This window comes from Adiantum capillus-veneris, chromosome 24, assembly GCF_014529385.1.
Source record: "Adiantum capillus-veneris isolate H3 chromosome 24, ASM1452938v2, whole genome shotgun sequence".
NCBI classification, from domain to species: domain Eukaryota; kingdom Viridiplantae; phylum Streptophyta; class Polypodiopsida; order Polypodiales; family Pteridaceae; genus Adiantum; species Adiantum capillus-veneris.
Window position 1 is genome coordinate 13,925,238 of NC_140954.1, and position 25,507 is coordinate 13,950,744.

General features: G+C 44.7%; 1 protein-coding gene across 8 annotated transcripts in view; it reads right to left on the minus strand.

Annotated features, from left to right (window-relative positions):
• LOC147425981 (uncharacterized) overlaps positions 1 to 25,507 on the minus strand; it is a 102,167-nt gene that overhangs the window by 76,360 nt on the left and 300 nt on the right. For 7 of the 8 annotated variants that reach the window (XR_015186117.1, XR_015186116.1, XM_086497993.1 and 4 more), the window contains exons 2-4: positions 25,054 to 25,122; positions 24,529 to 24,564; positions 24,422 to 24,445 (exon numbers count right to left, since the gene is read on the minus strand). Coding sequence is in view for 6 of the 8 variants with exons in the window: in XM_086497993.1 (XP_086354119.1) it covers positions 24,422 to 24,445; positions 24,529 to 24,564; positions 25,054 to 25,078 (85 nt within the window). In the remaining 2 variants the exon portion in view is untranslated. Of the gene's footprint in view, positions 1 to 24,421; positions 24,446 to 24,528; positions 24,565 to 25,053; positions 25,123 to 25,253; positions 25,434 to 25,507 lie in introns of all 8 variants that reach the window. The other variant, XM_086497991.1, reaches the window with a different exon arrangement.

Sequence of the window (25,507 nt, forward strand, 5' to 3'; positions counted from 1 at the left end):
CCAATACCTGTGCAAGAGGCTCTTGCCTCGGCCACGCATGAACCCACACAACTGTACATAGGTCAAATGAAGAGCCCTCTTGTGGGGAATCACATAGCAGCACGGAGGGGAGAGAGAGAGCAGTGAATGTTGTGCAAGGCTTCAGTTCTTGCACTTCCTGTAACACACTTGACACTCCAAAGCGAGAATCTATTGCAACAGCACAAATAACCACTTCAAAACAGTTCACAGTTCACAAATGATTCAACACTTGCCCGGCGGAGTTCCGTGCCTAGAGATATTGGCCCCAAAGACTGGCGCCCCTTTCAGTATTTCTTTTTGTATTAATCGGAGTTCAAAGTACAAGAGTGCGGGCAGGCGCTCACACTCAGACTCTGCGTCCAGATGCTCTGAGTTATGAGGCCCTGCCTGCATATTTAAAGAGTACAAGGGATGCAAAAAGCAGAGCCCCAAAAAGCTTCAGAAGCTGAAAATCAAAAGCTTTTAAAATAAAGCAAAAGCTTCTCTCACAAGCTCTCTTGAGCCCTAAAATAAAGCAAAAAGCTTCTCTCTCTAACTCTCTTGCTTAGTAAAAGCAAGTCATCCCCAAAAGCTCTAACCCTCTCTTGCGTAGAAATCAGCCAGCTTTTGCGTAGAAAACTCCGTACAGCTTTTTGCCACGTCAGCAGCGTGGAAATTGCGAGGGTCCGTATGGCAGTGCCACATCAACATGCAGCGCAAATTTTGGTGCCACGTCACTGCCATGTCTGTATTTCAACCAAACTATATCCGGGATTGTCCATGCCATTGTGTGTGTGTACACATGGGCAGCCACGTCATCACATTTGTGACATACCCCCCTCTTGAAAGCATTGTAATCGCCCTCGATTACGCCTGCAAAACAGACAGAAGCCATAAACTGTCTTAGCAAACACTGACTGTTAGTACCGACGCACTAGGAACACACATCTAGCACATGTACCAATCGACAGTCACATCACACAACATCACAGGACATCACTTGACATCACAGGACATCACATGACAAATCACATTCAACATTCATTCGGATCTTAGACCATGATTTATCGGCAATGCAATTAGCAATCCCATCTAGATCCACTCACGACCTAATAGATGCCCGATTGACTAACCCCTATTGCAACCATGTCTGTTCAAGATCATTCAGACCAAAATGCTGCAGTCATCTCGTCTATCAGTTCCTGAAATCAAACAAGTCAAGAACGAGTCAGTTTCATATTTTCCAAAATTCCATTTCATAAAGTCATACAGCAGAATACTGTCAGCTCTCAGTATCCCTGAAGCTCAAAGAGACATCATTGACTCTAGTATTCTAAAAATGGAGGCATCTGTTGACAAAGGAGCGGAGTAACTCCCCTCTTGTGCAAACCCACTGCACCAGATCTTCGGCCAAGCTAAATTTCGGGTTCCATTTGGAATAGACTATGCTAAACCAAAAGCTTCAAGGTAAAGATTCGCATTCCGAGGAATATCTGCTAGGTCTTCCTCCTCCATTCGCTTCACATCCATTGCGAAGTAGGTCTTGAATTTAACCAAGAACCGTCAATTCGCTTTACCTTCTTTCTTTCTTTTTGTGTCAATTTCTGTTCTGGAACGAGTATATGCTCGTTTTCGTCCAATTCGGGTTGCACATCAAGCTTCCCATCATCGGGCACATCGCCTTCAAAAGTCTTTAAGAGACTCACATGAAAAACATTGTGAATCCTACAAGTATTCTGGCAGCTTCAGTCCAAAGGAGATATCATTTACCTTTTCGGAAAATCTAGAAAGGTCCACACTATCTCATGCTAAGCTTTCAAAGAAGCCGCTCCTTTCCCTTTTTTTTTTTTTCCTTTCTCGGGAGTGCCTTCCCATAATGTAAGAGCACCCAATCATTCTCCTTCAATTTCAAATGGCGACAATGGCGATCTGCTGCCTTTTTCTGTCTTTCCTGAAATTTATGCAAAGCCTTCCGGACCAAGTCCCTCGTGAACTGTTCGGCTTCAAAGAAAAATTTTATCTTTCGTGCTAAGGAAGGGTGGAACCTTCATAGCAAATTCAAGAATCTCAAATGGCACCTTCCTCATCAAAGAGTTAATTGTGTTTCTGTAGGCATATTCCACCAAAAGGTAAAAACCTTTCCCAAGTAGTGTTCTGATCCAACAAAGAAGACTTCAACAAATCCAATACCACTGAATTAGCAATCTCTAATCTCAGTCTACGCGTGGAACGATGACGAGAACTGCAACCGCGTGCCTATGTTCTCCCAAATAGCCGTCCGAAACGAACTCGTGAACCTGGGGTCCCTGTCGGAGACAATTGTCTCAAGCATGCCATGTAATCTAAAGACATGGGCAATAAACAGTCGTGCCCACGCTGTGTTCTCGGGAGATGAAATCCATTGCAATACTTTCCCTGGGGCGGGTGGGTATGGGTAAAAGGATGTAACAATCCCTGTGCTTTATGCCTGTCAAACTTCACCTTTTGGCATACCAAGCAACTGTGCACAATCTTGTCCACATCCTTCTTGAGTCTCGGCCAAAAGAAGTATCTCTCTACCCCCTTCAAGGTGGTAGCAATGCATCGGTGACCCGTAAAAGGCGGACAGTGGCATTCGGTTAGAATTTTTTTCCCCGGTTGTGTAAGGCACAACATGGTTTTCTTCATCAAGTAGCCATCCCGAATGGAATAGTCCGCTACTATCTCCCCTTTCTGTATTCAACTGAATACATATGCAAAATCTATTCTGTGGTGTACCGACCGACCATATCCTCGAAGCTCCTATGATGTCTCGCAGAAATAGCCAGAACCAACAGCTTTCGGGACAAAGTATTTGCCATCAATTTCTTTTGTCCCTGCACACGACAATCCAGAAGTAAACCGTGACAAAATGTTTGCTCACCACGTCTGCTTTTTCCGATAGCTACTTCCGTGACAAGAAGTAGCGTAAACTCCCATCATCTATGAAAACCGTAAAATCGGCTCCGAGTAGGTAATGTCGCCACTGAATAAGAGCATGGATAGCCGCCAAAAACTCTTTCTCACAAATCTATGCAGTCAATCGTCTCTCGTAGGCGACATTGGCCTTCTTACATTAAGACCGCATCCAGACTACGACCACAAGTATCACAATATACTTCAAACGACTTCTGCAAGTCCGGTAAAGTCAAAATTGGTCCCGTAGTCAATTTCTCTTTCAAAGTCTGAAAGGCAGTCACCTCTGTGGGTCCCCACGAGAAAGGGACTCTTTTCTGTTTCAAGATATGCACAGGGGAAGCAACCTTTGCAAACTTTTGAATGAACCGCCTGTAGTACGAACACAGTGCCAAGAAGCTTCTAACTTCCTGGACATTCTTCAAATGGGGCCAATCACGGATAGTCTTTATCTTGGCCGGATCCATCTGCACTCCTGCTTCTTACACGATGTGTTCCAAAACGTGTATCTCTGGTAGGAAAAATTTTCACTTTTCTTTGCATTAATCACTAACTTGTGATCTCGTAATGCTTGAAAGACTTGAAACAGATGATCTCTATGTTCTGCCTCATCCTTGGAGAAAACAATGATGTCGTCAAAGGAAGTGCCAACAAATAGTCTATACTCTTGAAAAATCTTGTCCATCATCCGGTTAAATGTCGCAGGAGCATTGGTTAAGCCAAAAGGTGTCACCAAAAACTCAAATAACCCAAAAGTCATCCGAAAGGCCGTCTTGTAGACGTCTTCCGGCACGATTCGGATCTAATGATATCCACTCTTCAAATCAATCCTGCTAAAACACGAGGATCCCTGTAATCTGTAAGCAATCTGCATGAGTGTGGAGAAAATCTTGGCATTCTTTTGTTCAGGTCAAAACATATTCAACCTTCATCCATCGTTCAATTCTCTCCCAAAAAAATGAGTAAAGATACTCAAGTTCATCAAGTACAATCTCTGAGCCCTTCATTTGTCAAGGTCGCATTCTCGGCCCGGTAGTCAACCACGGCGTTGTTCTTGTGGTACCAAGGGATTTCGAGTAGAACGTCACAACCTTCTAAGGCAATTACGTAAAACTCCACGTGCCCTAAACACCCCTGTCATTGCAAACGAAGTTTGCCAATGCTCGGTGTAATGGCAACATCCCCTACCTCCGCATGTGGCCTCAGCCTGTCGAGCGTAATTCCAAATCGAGCCGCCAATTCAAGAAGGTGGCCTTGGCTCCTTCAAAAGAGCTTCCTGATTTTTCCCTTTGTCCGGCAAAGTTTGTACTTTATTCATTTGATTCGGTTCAGGCCCCACGCAATGTGGTACCAATTCTGCTTTTTATCTGCCTTTTCTGCCACGTCCCTCAGCTACTTTAGAACTTTCTGGCCTTTCTTCATCATGTTCATTCGGTGCCTTTTAAGGGCACTTCGCGGAGATATGCCCAGTTTCCCCGCATTCAAAGCACTTCCCCTCCTTTATGTAGAGAGTCCTCTCTTGAGGAGTAAGCTTGGGTCGTGCATCCTTTTCTTTCTGTTCTGGGTTGCTCTTTCTTTATCTACTTTCATTTTTCGAAGTCTGTTCGGCTCTTTGCGTCATGATCTCATCTGTGGGGTAGGTCAGACTGCCAAAGTGAATGGCAAAACCCCGTTTCGAATGACTCGTCTGTAACAAACTTGGACACTCCAAGTCAAGAATCAACCGCGACAGCACCAAATAACCACTTCAAAACAATTCACAGATCACAATAGATTTGCACTGGCCCGGTAGAGTTCCGTGCCTAGAGATATTGGCCCCAAAGACTGGCGCCCCTTTTAGTATTTCTTTTTGTATTAATCAATCATCAAAGTACAAGAGAGCGGTTAGGGTTTCACTCTCAGACTCTGCGTCCAGATGCTCTGAGAAGTGAGGCCCTCACCACTAATTTAAAGGTTACAAGGGATGCCCAAAAGCAGAGCCCCAAAAGCTTTTAAAATCAAAAGCATCAGTTCTCCCTCTCTCTTAGAGAGTCTTTTCTCTTTTTTTATAAAAGAAAAGCAAAAGCAAAATTCGCGTCGCTCATCATTTTCCAAAAAAAAAAAAAAAAAAATTAATAATCCGCCTCCGCAATTTCCGGAATTTAGGGTTTTTGGCAAAAATTAGGGTTTGCAAGAATTTTAGGGTTTTTGACATAAATTAGGGTTTCTGTTGTCCGCCACGTCATCACTTTGTGACATACCCCCCTCTTGAAAGCATTGTAATCGACCGCGATTACGCATGCAAAACCGACAAAAGCCATAAACCATCTTAGCAGACACTGACTGTTAGTACCTACGTACTAGGAACACACATCTAGCACATGTACAAAATCGAGTCACATCACACGACATCACAGGACATCACCAGACATCACATGACATTCAACATTCATTCGGATCTTAGACCATGATTTATCGGCAATGTAGCTAGCAATCACATCTTGGTCCAATCGGGACCTCAACGATGTCCGATTGACTAACCCCTATTGCAACCATGTCTATTCGAGATCAATCAGACCAAAATGCTGCAGTCATTTCGGCTATCAGTTCCTGCACTCACAAGAAGTCAAGAACAAATCAGTATCATAATCAGGAATTCCATTTCATAAAGTCATCTAGCAGAATACTGTCAGCTCTCAATATCCCTGAAGCTCAAAGAGACATCAGTGACTCTAGTATCTAAATCAAGGCATCTGTTGACAAAGGAGTGGAGTGACTCCCCTCTTGTGCATCCCACTGCACCAGATCTCCGGCCAAGCTGAATTCTGGGTTCCATTTGGAGTAGACTATGCTAAACCAAAAGCATCGAGGTAAAGTTTCACAATCTGAGGAGTATCTGCTAGGTCCTCCTCCTCCATCCACTTCGCATCAAGTGCAGGATAATTCTTGAACTTAACCAAGAACCGCCTTCGGACTTTACCCTTATTCTTCGTATCCTTATGTGCCAAAATCTGTTCAGGAACAAGGATCTCCTCGTTTTCTTCGACTTCGGGTTGCTTATCAGGCTCCCCATCATCAGGCACATCACCTTTAAAAGGTTTCAAGAGACTCACATGAAATGCATTGTGAATCCTCCAAGTATCTGGCAGTTTCAGTCGGAAGGAGACTTCATTTATCTTTTCAGTAATCTGGAAAGGGCCATGGTATCGCATACTAAGCTTTGGAAAAAGCCTCTCCTTTCCCTTTTTCTTTCATAGGCGTGCCTTCTCAAACCGTAAGAGCACCCAATCATCCTCCTTCAATTTCATGTCGCGACGATGGCGATCCGCTGCCTTTTTCTGTCGTTCTTGAGACTTCTGCAAAGTCTCGCGAACCTTGGCAAAAGCCGTATCCAAATCTCGCGTATATTCATCCGCTTCAAAGATCTTATCTTTCGTGCTCAGGAAGGGTGGAACCTTCGCAGCACCTTCAACAATCTCAAATGGCGCCTTACCCGTCGACGAGTGTATCGTGTTATTGTAGGCAAATTCCACCAAAGGTAAAAATCTTTCCCATTGAGTCTTCTGATCTGAGATATAAGACTTCAATAAATCTAGAACCACTGAATTGCAATCTCGGATTGCCCGTCAGTCTGCGGGTGGAACGATGACGAGAACTGCAACCGCGTGCCAATGTTCTCCCAAAATTGCCTTCCAAAACAAACTCGTAAATCTGGGGTCTCTGTCGGAGACAATTGTCTCAGGCATGCCATGTAATCTGAAAATCTGGGCCACAAACAGTCTCGCCAAGTGATCGGCTTGACTGTTTTCTTCACTGGAATGAAATGAGCTGTTTGCTAAATCTGTCAATAACAGTCCAGATACCATCGTGACCACTCTGTGTTCTCGGGAGATCAAAAATGAAATCCATTGCTATACTTTCCCAGGGGCGGGTGGGTATGGGTAAAGGCTGTAACAATCCCTGTGCTTTATGCCTGTCAAACTTGACCTTCTGGCATACCAAGCAACTGCGCACAAACTCTTCCACATCTTTCTTGAGTCTCGGCCAAAAGAAATATCTCTCTACCCCTTTCATGGTGGTAGCAATGCCGCGGTGACCCGTAAAAGGTGGACAGTGGCATTCAGTCATAACCGTTTCCCTCAACGGCTGTGTGACGCACAACATAGTCTTTTTCATCAAGTAGCCTTCCCGAAGGGAGTATCCTGCTACTGTCTCCCCATCCCGTATCCGTGTGAAAATATCTGCAAAATCTGTATCTGTGGCATACTAATCGACCATATCCTCGAAGCTCCTATGATGTATCACGGAAATAGCCAGAACCAACGGTTTCCGAGACAAAGCATCTGCCACCACATTCTTCTGTCCCTGCACATGGACAATCTGGAAGTGAAACTGTGACAAGATGTTCGCCCACCGCATCTGCTTTTCCGAAAGCTGCTTGTGACAAGAAGTAGCGCAAACTCTGATGGTCTGTAAAGACAATGAAATCCGCTCCGAGTAGGTAATGCCGCCACTGAGTAAGAGCATATAACCGCCAAAAGCTCTTTCTCATAAATCTGTGCTGTCATCTCCGGCCTAGAGAACAAACGGCTCTCGTAAGCTATGACATGGCCTTCTTGCATCAAGACCGCACCCAGACTACGACCACAAGCATCACAATATACTTCAAATGACTTCTGCAAGTCCGGCAAAGTCAAAATAGGTCCCGTAGTCAATTTCTCTTTCAATGTCCGAAAGGCAGTCACCTCTGTGGGTCCCCACGAAAAAGGTACTCCTTTCTGTGTCAAGGTATGCAAAGGGGAAGCAACCTCTGCAAACTTTTGTATGAACCGCCTGTAGTACGAACACAATCCCAAGAAGCTTCTAACTTCATGGACATTCCTCAAATCGGGCCAATCACGGATAGTCTCTATCTTGGCCGGGTCCATTTGCACTCCTGTTGCTGACACAATGTGTCCCAAAACGTGTATCTCTGTTAGGAAAAATTCACTTTTCTTTGCATTAATCACTAACGTGTGATCTCTTAATGCCTGAAAGACTTGGAAGCAGATGATCTCTGTGTTCTGCCTCATTCTTGGAGAAAACAATGATGTCGTCAAAGAAAGTGCCAACAAATAGCCTGTACTCTCGAAAAATCCTATCCATCATCCGGTTAAATGTCGCAGGAGCATTGGTTAAGCAAAAGCCCATCAACCAAAAACTCAAATAACCCAAAGTCGTCGTCGAAAAAGTTGTCTTGTAGACATCTCCTGGCGCTATCCTGATCTGATGATATCCACTCTTCAAGTCAATCCTGCTAAAGCACGAGGATCCTGTAACCTGTCGAGTTATATCATCGATCTAGGAATCGGAAATCTGTTCTTGATGGTGATTTCGTTGAGAGTGCTATAATCGATGCACATTCTCCAAGATCCGTCTTTCTTTAAAACCAACAACAATGGAGAGCAATACGGTGAAGTACTAGGCTGGACAAGACCCTTTTCCAAGAGGTCTTTCACTGGGTTCATAATCTTTTCATTCTGTACTCGGCTCACACGATAAGGTGGCCGATTCGGTGGCGTGCTTCCAGATATCAGATCAATGGTATGATCTTCAGGCCCTCTCAAAAGCAATCGGCATGAGCGTGGAGAAAAAAAAATCTTGGCGTTCTTTTCTTCAGGTCAAAACATATTCAACTTTTATCCATCGTTCAGTTCTCCCAAAAGAATGAGTAAGAAAACTGAAGTTCTTCAAGTACAATCTCCAAGCCCTTCATTTATCAAAGTCGCTTTCTGGGCCCGGTAGTCAACCACGGCGTAGTTCTTGTGGTACCAAGGGATCCCGAGTAGAACGTCACTCGCGTGCCCTGAACACCCCTGTCATTGCAAACAAAGTTTGCCAATGCTCGGTGTAATGGCAACATCCCATCCGGGTGCCAGTCGAACTACCTCCGCCTGTGGCGTCAGTCTGTCGGGCGTAGTTCCAAATCGAGCCACCAATTCCAAGTGAAAAGAAGTTGGCCTTGGCTCCTTCAAAAGAGCTTCCTGATCCTTCACTTTGCCAGTCGAACTACCTCCGCCTGTGGCGTCAGTCTGTCGGGCGTAGTTCCAAATCGAGCCACCAATTCCAAGTGAAAAGAAGTTGGCCTTGGCTCCTTCAAAAGAGCTTCCTGATCCTTCACTTTGCCCCTAAAGCGGCAAAGTTTGTACTTTCATTCATTAGATTCGGTGGAGGTCCCATGCCATGTGGTACCAGTTCTGCTTTTCTATCTGCCTTTTCTGCCACATTCCTCAGCTGCTCTCGAACTCTCAGACCTGTCGTCGTCTTTATCATTCTGTTCTTCCTGTGCCTTACCAGGGCACTTCGCGGAAATTTGTCCATGTTCCCCGCATCCAAAGCACTTCCCCTCTCTGATGAAGCGAGCTCTCTCCTCAGGAGTAAGCTTGGGTCGTGCATCCTTTTTTTTCTCTGGGTTGCTCTTTTTCATTCTACTTTCATTCCCAGAAGTCTGTTCGGCTCGTTGTGTCATGGCCTCATCTGTGGGGTAGGTCAGACTGCAAGAGTGAATGGCAAAGCCCCGCTTCGCATGACTCATCAACTCCTGAATAGAAGCTGACTTCTGTTCCAAGCAGTGATTTCGGATCTCTGTAGGTAGACCCAATGTAAACCGCTCAATCTGTTCTCTGAACGAGATCTTCTTGAATGAAGAGGCGGGTAGAAAAGAGCTCCAAAATCTTTCACAATAAGAATTCACTGTATCGCTCTTGGTCATCCGGAGATGGTTCCAAGCAGCTCGTTTATCTCGCTCAAACTCTTGAGTCAACCAAGAAGAAATAAAAAGCCTCTTGAATTTCAGCCATGTAACTTGCACAGTCTTGCTTAATAGAAGCGTGGACCACCAAGTACGAGCATTCCCCTTAAAGTAAAAGGCAGCTCTCCGAATCTTGGAGTGCTCTGAATAGCGTCCTCTCGCGAAAGCGATGTCAAACTGCTGTATAAAAGACAAAGCCTTCGAAGCATCTGAGTATCCTCAAAAGTATCAAACTTGATCGAGTGGCCACCTTCCTTAAACTCTTGGACTTTCTTGCTTTTATCTTCGAGAAAGTCATACTGGTTGGCTTTGTAAAAAAAATTCTTCTTGTTTGCATAAAAGTTTCCGTTGTCAGAGTCTGAACTGTCCATAGACGAGTCCTCTGTAGAAATGTCACTCACTGGGCGAGACCTAAATTTCCTTGCCTTTTTCTTGCCCTTTCCGAAGCGTTGTTTCTTGCTTCGCTTTTTGCTTTTCCCGTCTTCTTCGCTCGAGTCTGAAGAGCTAGAAGAACTGTCAGAAGAAGAAGAAGAAGAAGAACTGGGTAGGTCTTTAAACTTGACGCGCTTCTTCAATTTCTTTGCCTTGTCGAATGTCGACTGACGACCCAAATATCCCGGGAAGTCAGTACCTTTGTTCTGCTTTTTGCCGTGCTTTTTGTCTTTCTTTTGCACGTCGAAAAGCTGAGCAATCCGTGCATCAACCACGTTCTCCAGTTCCTTCTCCGTATATTTCTTGGAGGCAGAAGGTTTCTTGAGAGCGGGTTTCGGGAGTGGTGTTGTGGTTCTCTGCAACTCCATCAGTACCTCTTTCAAAGAGGTCTGGTTCGTATATTTTGCCATCTTCGGGTCCTTGGCAAAATTGAGCATCATCTTTGTTGCATCGCTGATCAACTGGCGACGCTCTATCTCTCGCCGCTCCACCTAAGTAGGCCAAGGCGGGCCATACTCTCTGCCTGAATCTTCCTTGTGATCCCAGCCCGCATCTCCAGATGCAGAGGGAGTCGACTGATCATTGCTTGAAGCCATAGGTGCCGCGGAAAAAAAATTCGGGGATCGGATTTCTCGTTGAAGAGAAATCAGCCGTGCTCTAATACCACTGTAACAAACTTAGACACTCCAAGTCAAGAATCAACCGCGACAGCACCAAATAACCACTTCAAAACAATTCACAGATCACAATAGATTTGCACTGGCCCGGCGGAGTTTCGTGCCTAGAGATATTGGCCCCAAAGACTGGCGCCCCTTTCGGTATTTCTTTTTGTATTAATCAATCATCAAAGTACAAGAGAGCGGTTAGGGTTTCACTCTCAGACTCTGCGTCCAGATGCTCTGAGAAGTGAGGCCCTCACCACTAATTTAAAGGTTACAAGGGATGCCCAAAAGCAGAGCCCCAAAAGCTTTTAAAATCAAAAGCATCAGTTCTCCCTCTCTCTTAGAGTCTTTTCTCTTTTTTTTTTTTTTTTAAAAAGCAAAAGCAAAATTCGCGTCGCTCATCAATTTCCAAAAAAATAATAATAATAATAATCCGCCTCCGCGATTTCCGGAATTTAGGGTTTTTGGCAAAAATTAGGGTTTGCAGGAATTTTAGGGTTTCTGACAGAAATTAGGGTTTCTGCTGTCCGCCACGTCATCACTTTGTGACACGTCAACTCCTCAATGGAAGCTGACTTTTGTTCTAAGCAGTGATCTTGAATCTCTGTGGGTAGACCCAAGGTAAACCGCTCAATCTGTTCCTTGAACGAGATCTTCTTAAATGAAGAGGTGGGTAGAAAAGAGCTCCAGAATCTCTCGCAATAAGCGTCCACTGTATCCTTCTTGGTCCTCCGAAGATGGTTCCAAGCAGTTCGTATATCGCATTCATACTCTCGAGTCAGCCAAGAAGAAATAAAAAGAATTTTAAATTTTCAGCCATTTAACTAGCACTGTCTTGTTCAATAGAAGCGTGGACCACCAAGTTCGAGCATTCCCCTTAAAGTAAGAGGCAGCTCTCCGAACCTTAGAGTGCTCTGAGTAACGCCCTCCAAAGAAAACTATGACAAACTGCTGTATAAAAGACAGCCTTTTAAGCATCTCTATAACCAGAAAACGTGTCAAATTTAATTGACTGTCCACCTTCCTTAAACTCTCGGACTTTCTTGCTTTTGTGTTCCAGAAAGTCATACTGGTTGGCTTTGTAAAAATTCTTCTTCTTTGCATAAAAGTTGTTGTCATCAGAGTCCGAAATATCTGTAGACGAGTCCTCTGTAGAACTGTCAATCATGGGGCGAGATTTAGACTTCTTTGCCTTTTACTTGCCCTTTCCAAAGCGTTGCTTCTTGCTTCGCTTTTTGCCTTTTCTGTCTTCTTCACTCGAGTCAGATGAGCTAGAAGACCTGTCAGAAGAAGAAGAAGAAGAAGAACTGGATACTCCTTCAAATCGAACACGCTTCTTCTGTTTCTTTGCCTTTTCAAAAGTAGACTGACGACCCAAATAACCCAGGAAGTCAACGCTTTTCTTCTGCTTTTTGTCGTGCTTTTTAGCTTTGTTTTGCGCGTCAAAAAGCTAAACAATTCGTGCATCAACCACCTCTTCTCATTTTTGCTCTGTGTACATCCTGGGAGTAGGAGGTTTCTTGGGTGGTTCTGTGGTCTGCCGCCACTGCACGTGCACCTCCTCGAAAGAGGTCTCGCTCATATATTTTGCAAATTTTGGGTCCTTCGCAAAATTGAGTATCATCTTTGTTGCGTCGCCGATCAATCGTTGCCGCTCCATCTCTTCGAGCTCCGCCTGAGTACGCCAGGCGGGCTATACTCCTTGCGTGAACCTTCGTTGTGATCCCTTCCCGCATCTCCTGATGCAAAGGGAGTCGATTGATCTTTGCCTAAAGCCAGAAGTGTTGTGGAAAAAAAAAAATAGGGATCGGATTTCCCGTAGAAGAGAAATCAGCCGTGCTCTGATACCACTGTAACAGACTTGGACACTCCAAGTCAAGAATCTACCCCGACAGCACAAACAACCACTTCAAAACAGTTCACAGTTCACAATTGATTCGACACTGGCCTGGTGGAGTTCCGTGCCTAGAGATATTGGCCCCAAAGACTTGCGCCCCTTTCGGTATTTCTTTTTGTATTAATCTAAGTTCAAAGTACAAGAGTGCGGACAGGCGCTCATACTCAAACTCTGCATCCAGATGCTCTCAGTTATGAGGCCCTGCCTGCTTATTCAAAGAGTACAAGGGATGACAAAAGCAGAGCCCCAAAAAGCTTCAAAAGCTGAAAATCAAAAGCTTTTAAAATAAAGCAAAAGCTTTCTCTCACAAGCTCTCTTGAGCCCTAAAATAAAGCAAAAAGCTTCTCTCTCTTAACTCTCTTGCGTAGTAAAAGCAAGTAATCCCCAAAAGCTCTGTCCCTCTCTTGCGTAGAAATCAGCCAGCTTTTGCGTAGAAAAATCCGTACAGCTTTTTGCCACGTCAGCAGCCCAAAAATTCCGCCGGAAATCGCGGCGGTCCGTAGGGCAGTGCCACGGTAGTATGCAGCGGAAATTCCGATGCCACGTCACTGCCATGTCCGTATTTCAGCCAGACTGTATTTCCCGGGATTGTCCATGCCACTATGTGTGTGTACACATGGCAGCCACGTCATCACATTTGTGACACTTCCCTATACATAGAGGATAGGCAAGCACACAGTAGCTTTGGTACCTACAACAATCCACCATACGGCTGATCTCGCATGAACCCACACAGCTGTACATAGGTCAAATGAAGAGCCCTCTTGTGGAGAACCATATAACTACACAACGGGGAGCGAGAGAGCAATGAATGTTGTGCAAGGCTTCAGTTCTTGCACTTTCATGTACATAGAGGGTAGGCAAGCACACGGTAGCTTTGGTACCTGCAACAATCCACCATACGGCTGAAAATGCAACCCCATGTTTAATTTCAACGCCTCTCTCTCTCTCTCTCTCTCTCTCTCTCTCTCTCTCTCAAGCTGGAAAGTGCCCAAAAATGTGCCAAATGGCACTCATGCATGGTTTTTCGGTTTTGCATCTTCCGGTCTAAAAATATCTCAATCGGTTGCTCAGTTGACTTAGTGACAGAGTAATGAAATGTTCCTCTTGTCATTCCGGAGCTTATGACACGAACAGATTTCATGGCCCACAATAGCAATTCCCCAAATTTTAGGAGATGCTTCCACTGGTCACCTGACCATCTATCACCGCTGGGACCACATCCAAAAATGCAATGTAGCCTAGTTATCGGGTGATCTTCTCTTCAAACTTTGAGTAGAGCCTAGACATACTTTTACTGCTCAAATTCCAGTGCCGATCGGCTCAACCAACTCGTAGCGACAAGGCCTTTCCGTCTGCGGTTGAAACTCTAGGTCGTCGGCCGTTTCACACTGGCCATACAGTGTCCAGTCATTCGCAACTTCAAAAAGAGGGTCCCAAAAATTAAGCAAAAATCAAGGGAAAGGAACCAGCAACTAAGGTTAGCAATTGCCACGTCCTCGTGACGTGCGCTACGTAGAGCAAATATGGGCACGTAGAGCACGCCCTCTGTGTTGGATCTCACTACAAATAGAATATGTCGTCTCCTTGCACAAGCGACTAGACTCCATGATGCAAGATGCTAACAATTGTGCACGTGAAGTGGTAGATGGTGCCACCTCTCACCACAACTGATGTTACTGCTGACGTAGATCATACTCTGAAAGAACTCACTTGGGGATCGGAGCACCTCTTCTTGGGGCCGAAGGAACCACAAAGGAAATGTAAAGTGAAACAGGGAAATGAGATGGCACCACCTCTCAAGGTTGCCATACACCAACATAAAAGCTATCTAGGCGCTCCAGCAGTCTCGCAACCCCTCTAAATCCCCATGAGTAGCAAAGAGATCCCTTACGGTGACCAAACGCCCAAATGTGCCAAGCATCCGTAGAGTGTCTCTAAAAGAAACCGTTCCCATGCCGGCTGCTCTAGAGGTGAAATCGATGACTAACCCGGCGTGCATGCAGAACACCAATCCGCATCACACTCAATATTGTTGAAATCACCACTAATAACCCGAGCATCAACTAGAGGCAGAGAAGCACTCAAAACAGCCCAAAAAAGGGCACTCGCGTGGAGCATAGACCGAAAGGAATCCCTACCCGCTACCAAAGTGCCATGGTGTTTCATTGAGGCAAGCAAGCATGGACCAACAAAAATGCATACAACACAATTACGAGACAATTGTCCACTCGCCGGTTCCCAAAAGGTCCACGAACTAGCTTTCATGACATTCCCAAAAGGTGCAAAAATTTTAGGTTCCCCAATGAGCAAAACATCCACCTCACCAACAACATGTTTTTGTAAGTCTCGTCTCAAAAGCATCCTTCTAGATTATACCAATCTAGATGTCTACAATCTGTTGGTGTTCCAAGGCATCACAATGTATAGCAATAGCAAAATCAATCGTCACAGGAACTCTGAACAACCTCAAAAGCAGACATATCCAAACATGTAGGTAGGTCTCTCCAAGACCGTCTCCAAGCCCATAAGATACATAAGTCAGGAAGAAACCACATGATGCATGCATAGATCTGTTGTAAACCATCCTATACAGTACATACTTTGCATAAGACCAATTGATCACTATATCACTGTCAGAGGAGGTAACAAAAGATGCAATGACCACTAGCTCATGATCTGGTGGACACCTCGGCCCAGATCTAGAACACTTGCAATGCCATATACATGAACAAGGCACCTGTGGAGCAGAGAGATCACTAAGGTAGAAAGAGACGGGACATCTAAGAATGAGAGAGAGAGAGAGAGAGAGAGAGAGAGAGAGAGATCTAGAAAAGGCTCTCCATGCTGATAACAAACTGCTCATACAAGTGACCAAGGGTGGTCCGCCATAGATCTGACATGCCCAATGGATAGACCCGAGGGACACACAATTGTCACTGCTACTGTCACGAGGACGTGGCAACTGTTAACTATGTCACAAGGACGTGGCAACTACTACCCTTCATTGTTGGTTTCTTTCCAATGATTTTTGTTTTATTTTTGAGACCCTCTTTTTGACGTTGCAAATGGTCGAACATTGTATGGCCAATTTGAACAATAGTTTCACCCGCAGACGAGGGAAGTTGCTCGGCACTAGAATTCGTATGGTAAGAGGGTGTCTAGGCTCAGTTCGAGATCATGTAGGTCCCCCCGTCGGACTTAGCAAGTTGGTGGATACTAGGAAGTGAACTCAATAAAGGCACAAAGTCAAGGTGGGACCACCAAAAGAAAATACCCGACAGTTTTGGATGCGGTCCCAATGGGGATAGATGGTCAGAAGACCAATGGGAGCCCAACGGAAGCAGCTCCTAAAAATTAGGAAACTGCTATTAGGGAACATTTTAGAACTCTGCCGCAAAGTCGGGAGACTACCTGTCCCTGGGAGAAACTGGGACCGACTAGACAAATCCAGAGAGATGCCTCAATTCTAACAATCACAACATGTATAACATAGCTGGATCCAAAAGGTCCATGACTCATTACTGTACCACACGCAGTAAACATAGAAACCATGTAATCCATGTGCATAAGCAACAACACTCATGTGTCCTTTGCTACATTTGGGAATACATCAACCTGTGAGCATACTACAAACCATCAAGCTAGTGACGTTGCCTCTTTGAGAGAGGCAAAACGGTCAAAGCTTGCACATCTAGAAGCAAGAGTGGGACACGTCTGCCTTGATGGAAATCTATAATCTGTCAACCACTGTGATGTGTATGATGTACAAATTGTAAAACTGCCTTCTCTGTCCAAACTTCCTCCTATGTGAAAGGAAGGTAAAAAGACAAAAAGAGAGTTGACTTCCATGGTAGTCGCCCACAAGACAATATAACCATCAGCTCCATCATGCATAGTATTGACTAAATACCATGACATCCCCACTAACGTCGTCAGTGCCCAATAGTGGGTGTAGAACTAGGTACTAACATATGCTCCCCAACACAACATACACCACACGCACACACACATGAGCAAACATCAACACAAAGTTTAGCATACTAAGTTTCTCTCATGACTCCAAAGATCAAGGGCAGACTTTGTCACAAGGCGGGCACCACGTGCTAATAGAAAAGAACAGACTGAACAGACTTTTAGGCTTTAGCACTTCAATAACAACTGAACTGAAAGAGAGGGACGACACGCGACACAGAGTGGCGGAATTCCACCCCAAAGAGTATTGGCCCTAAACCTTGGCGCCCCTTTCGGTATTTCTTTATATTGCATCATCAAAGTACAAGCCGGTACTCCAGACTCTGCACCTTCTCCAGGAAGCATGCCAGAGAATGAGCCCTAACCTCATATTTAAAGGCCCTTGGCCTAAAAAGCACTTTACAGTAAAAGCCTTCAAACTTAAAAGCTTCTAGTCCAAACGCAAAGCCAAAAAGCTGCCAGCTTAAATCACGGAAATCCGTATAGCTTGCCACGTCATCAGCCAACACAAACTTTGGAAATCAGCCTACTGCCCTTAGGGTTACGGTTAGGGTTTTTGCAATTTTAGGGTTAGGGTTTTCAGAATTAGGGTTTGCAGGTTTTAGGGTTAGGGTTTCCAGAATTAGGGTTTTAGCAATTATTTTGTTTTTGTTTTGTTTTCGGAGTCGGGTAGGGCACGCCCAACCGCTCCCCTCATACACCAAAAAAGTATACAAGAAGGAGGACCAGGACTATGCACCCAGAAACCGAAGGCAAACGCTTTTGTCACTAGTTTCCTCTGGACAACGAGAGTCCAGAATTATCTACACTCTTAGGGCCATGACTAATCCCTTGAGAGACCCACTCGCCACTTGGATTTAGGCGTGACAACAACCAAGTACCTCCGTTCAGAGGCCCAGGTATTGCGAGACTTGCTTCAGTCTTCCCTTTGGAGTTGCCTCCTCTAGGTAACTTATCGCTCACCTCACTAAACTGCCTTTGAAACCCGACGGTTTTCCCCTGGGAAATGCCATACCCGCTTGGAAGGGCGTCGGCTCACAGGTGGCGTCCGCTGAGGCTGGTAATGTCTCCCTTTTGCATTTCCCAACCCCTTTTAGGTGAAGTTGACCCCCTCGGGGGGGGGAATGGCACTTGGGTGCTCCCGTAGCTCATCTGACTTCGCTTCGTCATTTCCCCCGGAAGGGATCGGATTCAAATAGCAGCATAGGAAGGGGAGCATTATCTCCTTATCCGCCAATGCAGAGCACCCAAGTACCGGGGTACAACTTACTTCGCCACAGGCACGTGCCCTGCAGTTCCGTCCCTCGAGTGCGAATCACGGCATACCCAAAAGGGCAGCCGCTTCCCGCAAGCCTCCCCACCAAGGAGGATAATGGTCCTTTCTTCAAGGTCCAACGAAGGGTCGAGTGCGTTGAAGGTGGAGTTGAATCGGTTTAGCCAACGCCCCCTAGAATCATCTGCCGCTGGACACCTCATCAGCAAATGCGAAAGCGAACGACCCTCTAACTGAGAGCACAGCGTGCAAATGCTGTGTCCGCGCATGTAACTATCAGCCAGTTTAAGCCCACCTACTCTCGCGATTAGGGTTTCCAAAATTAGGGTTCCAAAATTAGGGTTTCTCGTAATTAGGGTTTTTGGCAAAAATTAGGGTAAGGGTTTTCTGCTCTCGGACAACCACGTCATCACTTTGAGACACTTCTTTTGTTGCTTGTTCTTCTTAGGGTTTAGGCCCCTCATCCGGTAGCTCCGTTCTTCAGTAGGTCGATACGTTAACAGTTTGTTACATCTCCCCTTCTTGAAAGAGAGTAATCGTCCGCGATTCCAACATATCTGCAAGACAACTCAAGTTAGTTCAAAAATTTCCGAGGGTCATTCCGAGGGACAATCAGTTTGCTCTTTTTATTAAGGAGTTGGCTTCCCCTTTCTGCTCTTTTGATCAAGGAGTTAGCTTCTCCTTTTTCCAGATCGGAACTCTTGATATTCCGGCGTAGTAAAATTAGCCATCACACCTAGACCGTACTGATCTTCCACGGATGTCTTGATGCACTAAAATTACATACCCAGGCAATCTCATCCAATTAGGAATATTCAGTGGTTGGCAAATCACAATGCAACACCAATGCTTACATATGCATGTTACAAGACATAGAAACATAAAGCCGCCGATGAACACTCCTCCCGCATAACCTAACAAGGTCCGGGCCGGGAGATATTCAACGACTCCCTCATCACTCCTCCCGCATAACCTAAAAAGGTCCAGGCCGGGAGATATAGAGGTCTTTTACAACCAAACGCCCCCCAGACCGCAAACTGCGTCGTTTGGAGGTGCTGAGAGTAACCACTGCTCAGACTTCTTAATACTCCTCCTGCATAACCATCCAAGTCCGGGCCGGGAGTCACAACAATAATTATTTTACAAGCATACAACCAAACGCTCTCAAGGCATCAGCCTGCGTCATTCGGAGGTTTTCAAACATACAACGAAACGCTCCCCAAGCATCGGCCTGCGTCATTCCGAGATTCAAACAATACCAAAACAGTATTTCTCACTTCTCAACCCGGGAGTAAAATCACCAATTATTGAAACCAGAGTCAAACAATTCAAATCGGCACCAAAACAAGTTCAAAACAGATACCATCCATTTCAAACAAATTCCAAATAGGATCACCAAACAAGATCAAGCAGAACTCAAACTTAAAAAACAATCTTGACATCAGTCGAGCTCGAAAAGTCGACTGACTTTCCATCTTGAAACCTGCACCAAAAATTAGGGTTAGATTTCTTCCATAAGGTCGTAGCCGAGGACACCATGGTCTATTAGCTCTTAGACAAACAGTGTTTCTTTGGCAGCGATGGTAGTCCCAAGATAGCAATCGCACTGAACCTCCAAGGTTATCTATTCGTGAAGAGACATCTACTGAGGGATGTCCAGGAATTTCAAGATATAATCTGCTAGGGTTTCCATGGCAAGCATTTTAGGATACCCCACTCTGCCAGAAGTTGCACTCCGAAGGAAGATGTCCAAAACCATATAACTTCGGGCAAAATTTTCTTGAAAGCTTGCCAAGTACTTGGAATATGCTGCTTGGTAGCTATGGACATCAACACATGGCACTGCTTCTGAGAAAAAAAACAATGACTTGAAACAAATCTGGATCCTTCTCTTGCAAGTGATCTTAATTGGCTTATGCCCTGTAAGACACTACGGTGAACACGGGAGCGCCCCTGATGCGCGATGAAGTAAGGGTGGGAGTGACATAAGCCCGGGTTGGAGGGCGAAGATACCTCAAATAAAATAAATTTCCAAAAGCTCTGTCTGCTCTTTCGTGGGACTAGTATGCTTTCAGAAAAGCACACGCCTAATGCTCTGATACCACTGTCACAAGGCGGGCACCACGTGCCAATAGAAAAGAACAGACTGAATAGACTTTTAGCACTTCAATAACAACTGAACTGAAAGAGAGGGACGACACGCGACACAGAGTGGCGGAATTCCACCCCAGAGAGTATTGGCCTCAAACCTTGGCGCCCCTTTCGGTATTTCTTTATATTGCATCGTCAAAGTACAAGCCGGTACTCCAGACTCTGCACCTTCTCCAGGAAGCATGCCAGAGAATGAGCCCTAACCTCATATTTAAAGGCCCTTGGCCTAAAAAACAGTTTACAGTAAAAGCCTTCAAACTTAAAAGCTTCTGGTCCAAAAGCAAAGCCAAAAAGTTGCCAGCGTAAATCGCGGAAATCCGTAGAGCTTGCCACATCATCAGCCAGCGCAAAATTCGAAAATCAGCCTGTTGCCCTTAGGGTTAGGGTTAGGGTTTCTGCAGTTTTAGGGTTAGGGTTTTCAAAATTAGGGTTTGCAAGTTTTAGGGTTAGGGTTTCCAAAATTAGGGTTTCAGCAATTAGGGTTTGTGCAATTAGGGTTTCTAGCAAAAATTAGGGTTAGGGTTTTCTGCTCTCAGACAACTAGGTCATCACTTTGTGACACTTCTTCTGTTGCTTGTTCTTCTTAGGGTTTAGGCCCCTCAGCCGGTAGCTCCGTTCTTCAGTAGGTCGACACGTCAGCAGTTTGTTACAGACTCTGCCATAATGAAGCCTAAGCACTAAAAGACGCATTAAATCGAAAAAATTAGCACAAAAATGAGGTAGTTGATAGGGCATACGCACCACAAAAGATAGAAAGAAATAGCACAACATCAATTGGTCGTAATTCGGACGAAAACTTCACAATGTGAAATTTGCATGTCCGCTTACAACTAAAAAAATATACCTAGATGAATCCAAGATAAGCCCACATTCACCCTTGAAGGAAAGTGCAAGGTATAGACCCAAGGTAGTCACCCACAAGACAATATAACCATCAGCTCCATCACGCATATTGACTAAATACCACGACATCCCCACTAATGTTGTCAGTGCCCAATAGTGGGTGTAGAACTAGGTACTAACATATGCTACCCAACACAACACACACCACATGCACACACACATGAGCATACATCAACACAAAGTTCAGCGTACTGAGTTTTTGTCATGACTCTGAAGATCAAGGGCAGACTCGGCCATAATAAGGCCTAGCACTTAGAGAAGCATTAAATCGAAAAAATTAGCACAAAAATGAGGTAGTTGATACGGCATACGCACCACAAAAGATAGAAAGAAATAGCACAATGTCACGTGCACATCTAACCCTATGTGTACGTGGACAAGCTACTTCATGACATGAGTTCAGTTCAATTCAGTCAGGCTAGATTAGCAAGTGCTCTAGCACTTTTGTGAGTGTTCACAGACAGTGCATGTCCACTTAGAGTAGATGCATATCCTCTGGTTGCACACAACATGACCATCAGATTTCCATCAGAACCCATTAGGAGCATTTTTATAGTGCATAGACCTATTTTCCCTATTATAGCCAATTTTCACTTATTATTTTTAAGTGACTTTTGTTGGGAACTAGGTAGGGCAATTTTACCAAGCAAGTACACAAGAAACCTAGCGCTAGCACTTTCTGGCAGAAGAGGCAACAGGAACACCTTGTTCAACAGGCATCTTCTCAGCAACATCCCCCCCACACCAAACCTAGCGTTTTGCAAACAGTAGGCCTAGCGTTTTTCTGCCATCACCAAGCCTTGGCGTTTTGCATTGCAGATCAGCCCCGGCGATAGCAAGACCACAACAAAACACCTAGCGTTTTTGCATCTGAACAGCATTCAGCCCTATTGTTTTTTATTTGCAGATTTTGCAAATCTACCGCAACAGAATCATCAGTTAGACTAGCGTTTTCAGTTTTCAGCATAGACATACCGCAATAGAAGTCCCGAACCTCGCAGATCTCACCTTCCATGTCACGTGACACATCCCAACCCTATGTGTCCGTGGACAAGCTACACCATAGCACGGTTCCAGTCAGTTCAGTCAATTCCGTCAAGTCTAGATTAGCAGTGATCTGGCATTTTTGTGAGTCTATTCGTAGACCGTGCATGCCCAGTCACTTAGCATAGATGCATATCCTCCGGTTGCACACAGCATGATCATCGGAATTTCCATCAGAATCCGTTAGCATCAGCTAGGGGAATTTTCCGATGCATTTAGCTTATTTTCCTATTTATTGGTATTTTCACTTACTATTTTTAAGTGACTTTCCAACAAAAGTAGGTAGGGCAATTTTGCTAAGTTAATATATAAGCAAACCCAAGTTAGCACTTTCTGACAGAAGAGGCAGCAGGAGCTTCCCGCTCAACAGGCAACTTCTCAGCAGTACCCCCCCTCAGCAGTAGACCCTCGCCATACCTCTCACGATCCCCTTGGCGTTTTCACTCACAGCAGATCCTCGCCATCAAGTCCCCCCTTCTGGCGCTTGTTTCCCCTTCAGATCAGCCCCTTCCTTAGCGTTTTTGATCACCACGATCTGCCCCAAATCAGCGTTTTTACTAACGCTAGGACTGCAGCAGATCAACGTTTTTTGGAGCATAAAGACTAGCGTTTTTGGCAAGAGAATTCGTTCTTGCGATTGGCATAGTCTATTGTGGCCAGGTGAGATTGTTCCCCCGAATGTGAATACCAGGCATTTGGGGTATCCAATTGGATGGAATGTCACTCACACTCAAAAAATGGATTGGGTTATGCAACGCTTGAATGTCATATTGCATTACTGGAAATTATCCACTTAGCCATGCATGTTCACTTGCAAATCGTTCAGAGTATCCTGATGGCTTATATTCAGTTCTTTTTGCCACTAATGCATTGGCCACGTCATTGTCTCGATTCTCATATGTCAACCATTTTGTCTCATTTGTGGCGAACTCATGCTCACGCATGCATTTGATGTCGATGGAGAAGCATTGCACTCCTAAAACATTCTGGTGGTCTCAATATCTTGATCTTGCGCAGGCAAGTTCTTGCTAGGAAGGATATGTTGTTGTCTACACTTGCACAACAAATAAGTTTGCATACCTGGCTCAGCATGTTGTTACTTCCTCGTTTGGCCATTGTCAATCATCTATTTGGGAGGTTGTGTTTGGTAAGATGGAAGGAATGTGGTAAGATGGAAGGGCACATTCCTAGATGTCCTCTTGCTTCCACTTTAATCTCTGCTTGGAAAGAGGTTTCGATTCATCTATCATGGAATGCTCAGCGAGAAGGAAATTCGCTTCATTTGGAGAGTCTCAATTGGAGCCGAACATACTCTCTTACTTTGGTTGACCGTTCGCCTCGCCACGCATACTTTTTCTCTTGTCGCGGCATTCGTGTGGTTGAGGATGTGGTGGATGCAGCCAGATACACTTTTGAGTTTCCTTTTGCTGCTAACCGTTTTGGATTGGGCATGCATTACCGTCAATTCCCAAGAGAACTTCAGCACATGCTGGTTGATTTTCACCAATTTCACCTTTGCCTGATGGTGATCGCATGTCCGATTGGAACCTTCGGGAAATGCCTTTTCAAGATATTTCTCCCAGTCCAGTTTATGCTCTTCTCCTACCGCAACCTTAACAATTGTAATGCCCTTTGGCATATGCACAATTCTGATATCTAATGGAGGAAGCTTCTCTCCACCTTGTGGAAAAATCACTTGCCTTTGAAGGAGCGATTGTTTCTTTGACGTTGTTTGCTTGGAGTGCTCTTGGTGGGCAGTTTTCTTAGGGCACGTCGTATCCGCCCTTCTTGTGTCCGTTGCTCTACTGCGGAAAAAAATGTTTGCCACCTATTGTGGGATTGCTGCCTTACTAGAGATTTCCTTCGCCGCATATCGGCCTATATGCGGCTCCATTTTCCGACGATGGTTTTCCACAAGCCGTTTTGGGCATTTGGCATTTTCTCATCTACATTGCAACGATTCACGGTCTTCTTTAGGTGGGTCAGATATTGGGCTTATTGGACCCTGTGGCGCTAGCGTAATGGCTATATGTTCCATCGCATTGATGCAGATCCCTTCCCGTTTTTAAAGCTTTCTCTTGGGCAATCTTTACGGCTCACCTTGGAAGTTGGTGATATCACCGTAGAGATACATCGGCTTTCTTATGAGTGTTTTTAGTCATATTGTACAGCCAAACACTTCTGTGTTCTTTCCCTTGTATATGATCTTTTCGGTGGGTTTTCCTCGCTTTGAGGTTTCCCACTAGTAAATTAATCAAACTGTTTTACAAAAAAAAAATGTGTGTGTGTTGGGGGAGGGGGAGCAAGAGAGAGAATACAAGTTGAAAGAAGGGACCCTTTCACTTAAAATCAGGTTCATAAGGAAGGACAGGTAAGATTACCCTTTATTGCCACCTCTTCACCATCTGCATTGCAAGACAAAAAGCATCAATACATACCATGTACCAGGAATGGTTTGAACTTAAAGCCAATTGGAAAAGGTCTATACCATCAACTGCCTCTGGCAAATCAAAAGCCTCCAATACTGTTCAATTTGAAACAGCAGCATTAGAATATTTGCGGCTTTGTAAAATTGTCTACAATCATGAGACCTCATGACCAACATAATGCAACTTTCGCCGGAGCGTAATTATTTTTATTAGAAAATTTTATGGTTCCAAAAAGCCACACCAAATGCTGGTTTTTGATAGGTTCAAAGTTGTGAGTTAATTAGCCACTTTGTATTCTTGGTCTAGTTGAAACAAAATTCAAGCTGCTCTACAGTTATTTTATTCTACCATCGCAATGCTAGGCCTTTTTTCACTTGGGAAACAAATTATTTAAAGGCCACAAACAAGCTACAAACTACAATGCACAAACCATGCACTGCAAAGGGTTCACCTGAAGGTGAAAATCCTCGAGGGTATCTCTTTAAGCATTTCCTTAGATTTTCATAAGGGAGGGAAGAGCAATCAGGAGGCAAGTTTCAGTAATCCTTCAAGGATATGTTTAGAACTATATTAATATCACATACCTAACACGCGTATGCTTCCTGGCATGCTGCAGGAGCTAGAATCTTCCTCCGAAAAAGAAAACTTGAAGCCTGCATAACAAAATATGCAACAATCAGCAAAAGTGACAACTCTTCGATGAGCTGAGCCCACTTAAAATGGCACATTATTATGCATGCACCGCAATACATGCCAAGGCAGGCATTAAATATGTGAAACCTGCCTCTTCAACTGCCTTTGTACAGAACTTGTAGACCAAATCCTGCAAACAGTTATTGCCAGCGTATCGCCAGAATGGCTAATGAATATTTGAAGCATTAGTAGTTGGCCAATTGTAACACATATATCATGTAAAACCAAGCCACCTCCTTCTCATGGGATACTCATTCACTGAGACATTGATCTTGCCAAAGAAAGAGGCCATGTCAGATGATTTTGACGCTTGATTGACCGATACAACGACGTGCATTTGTTGAT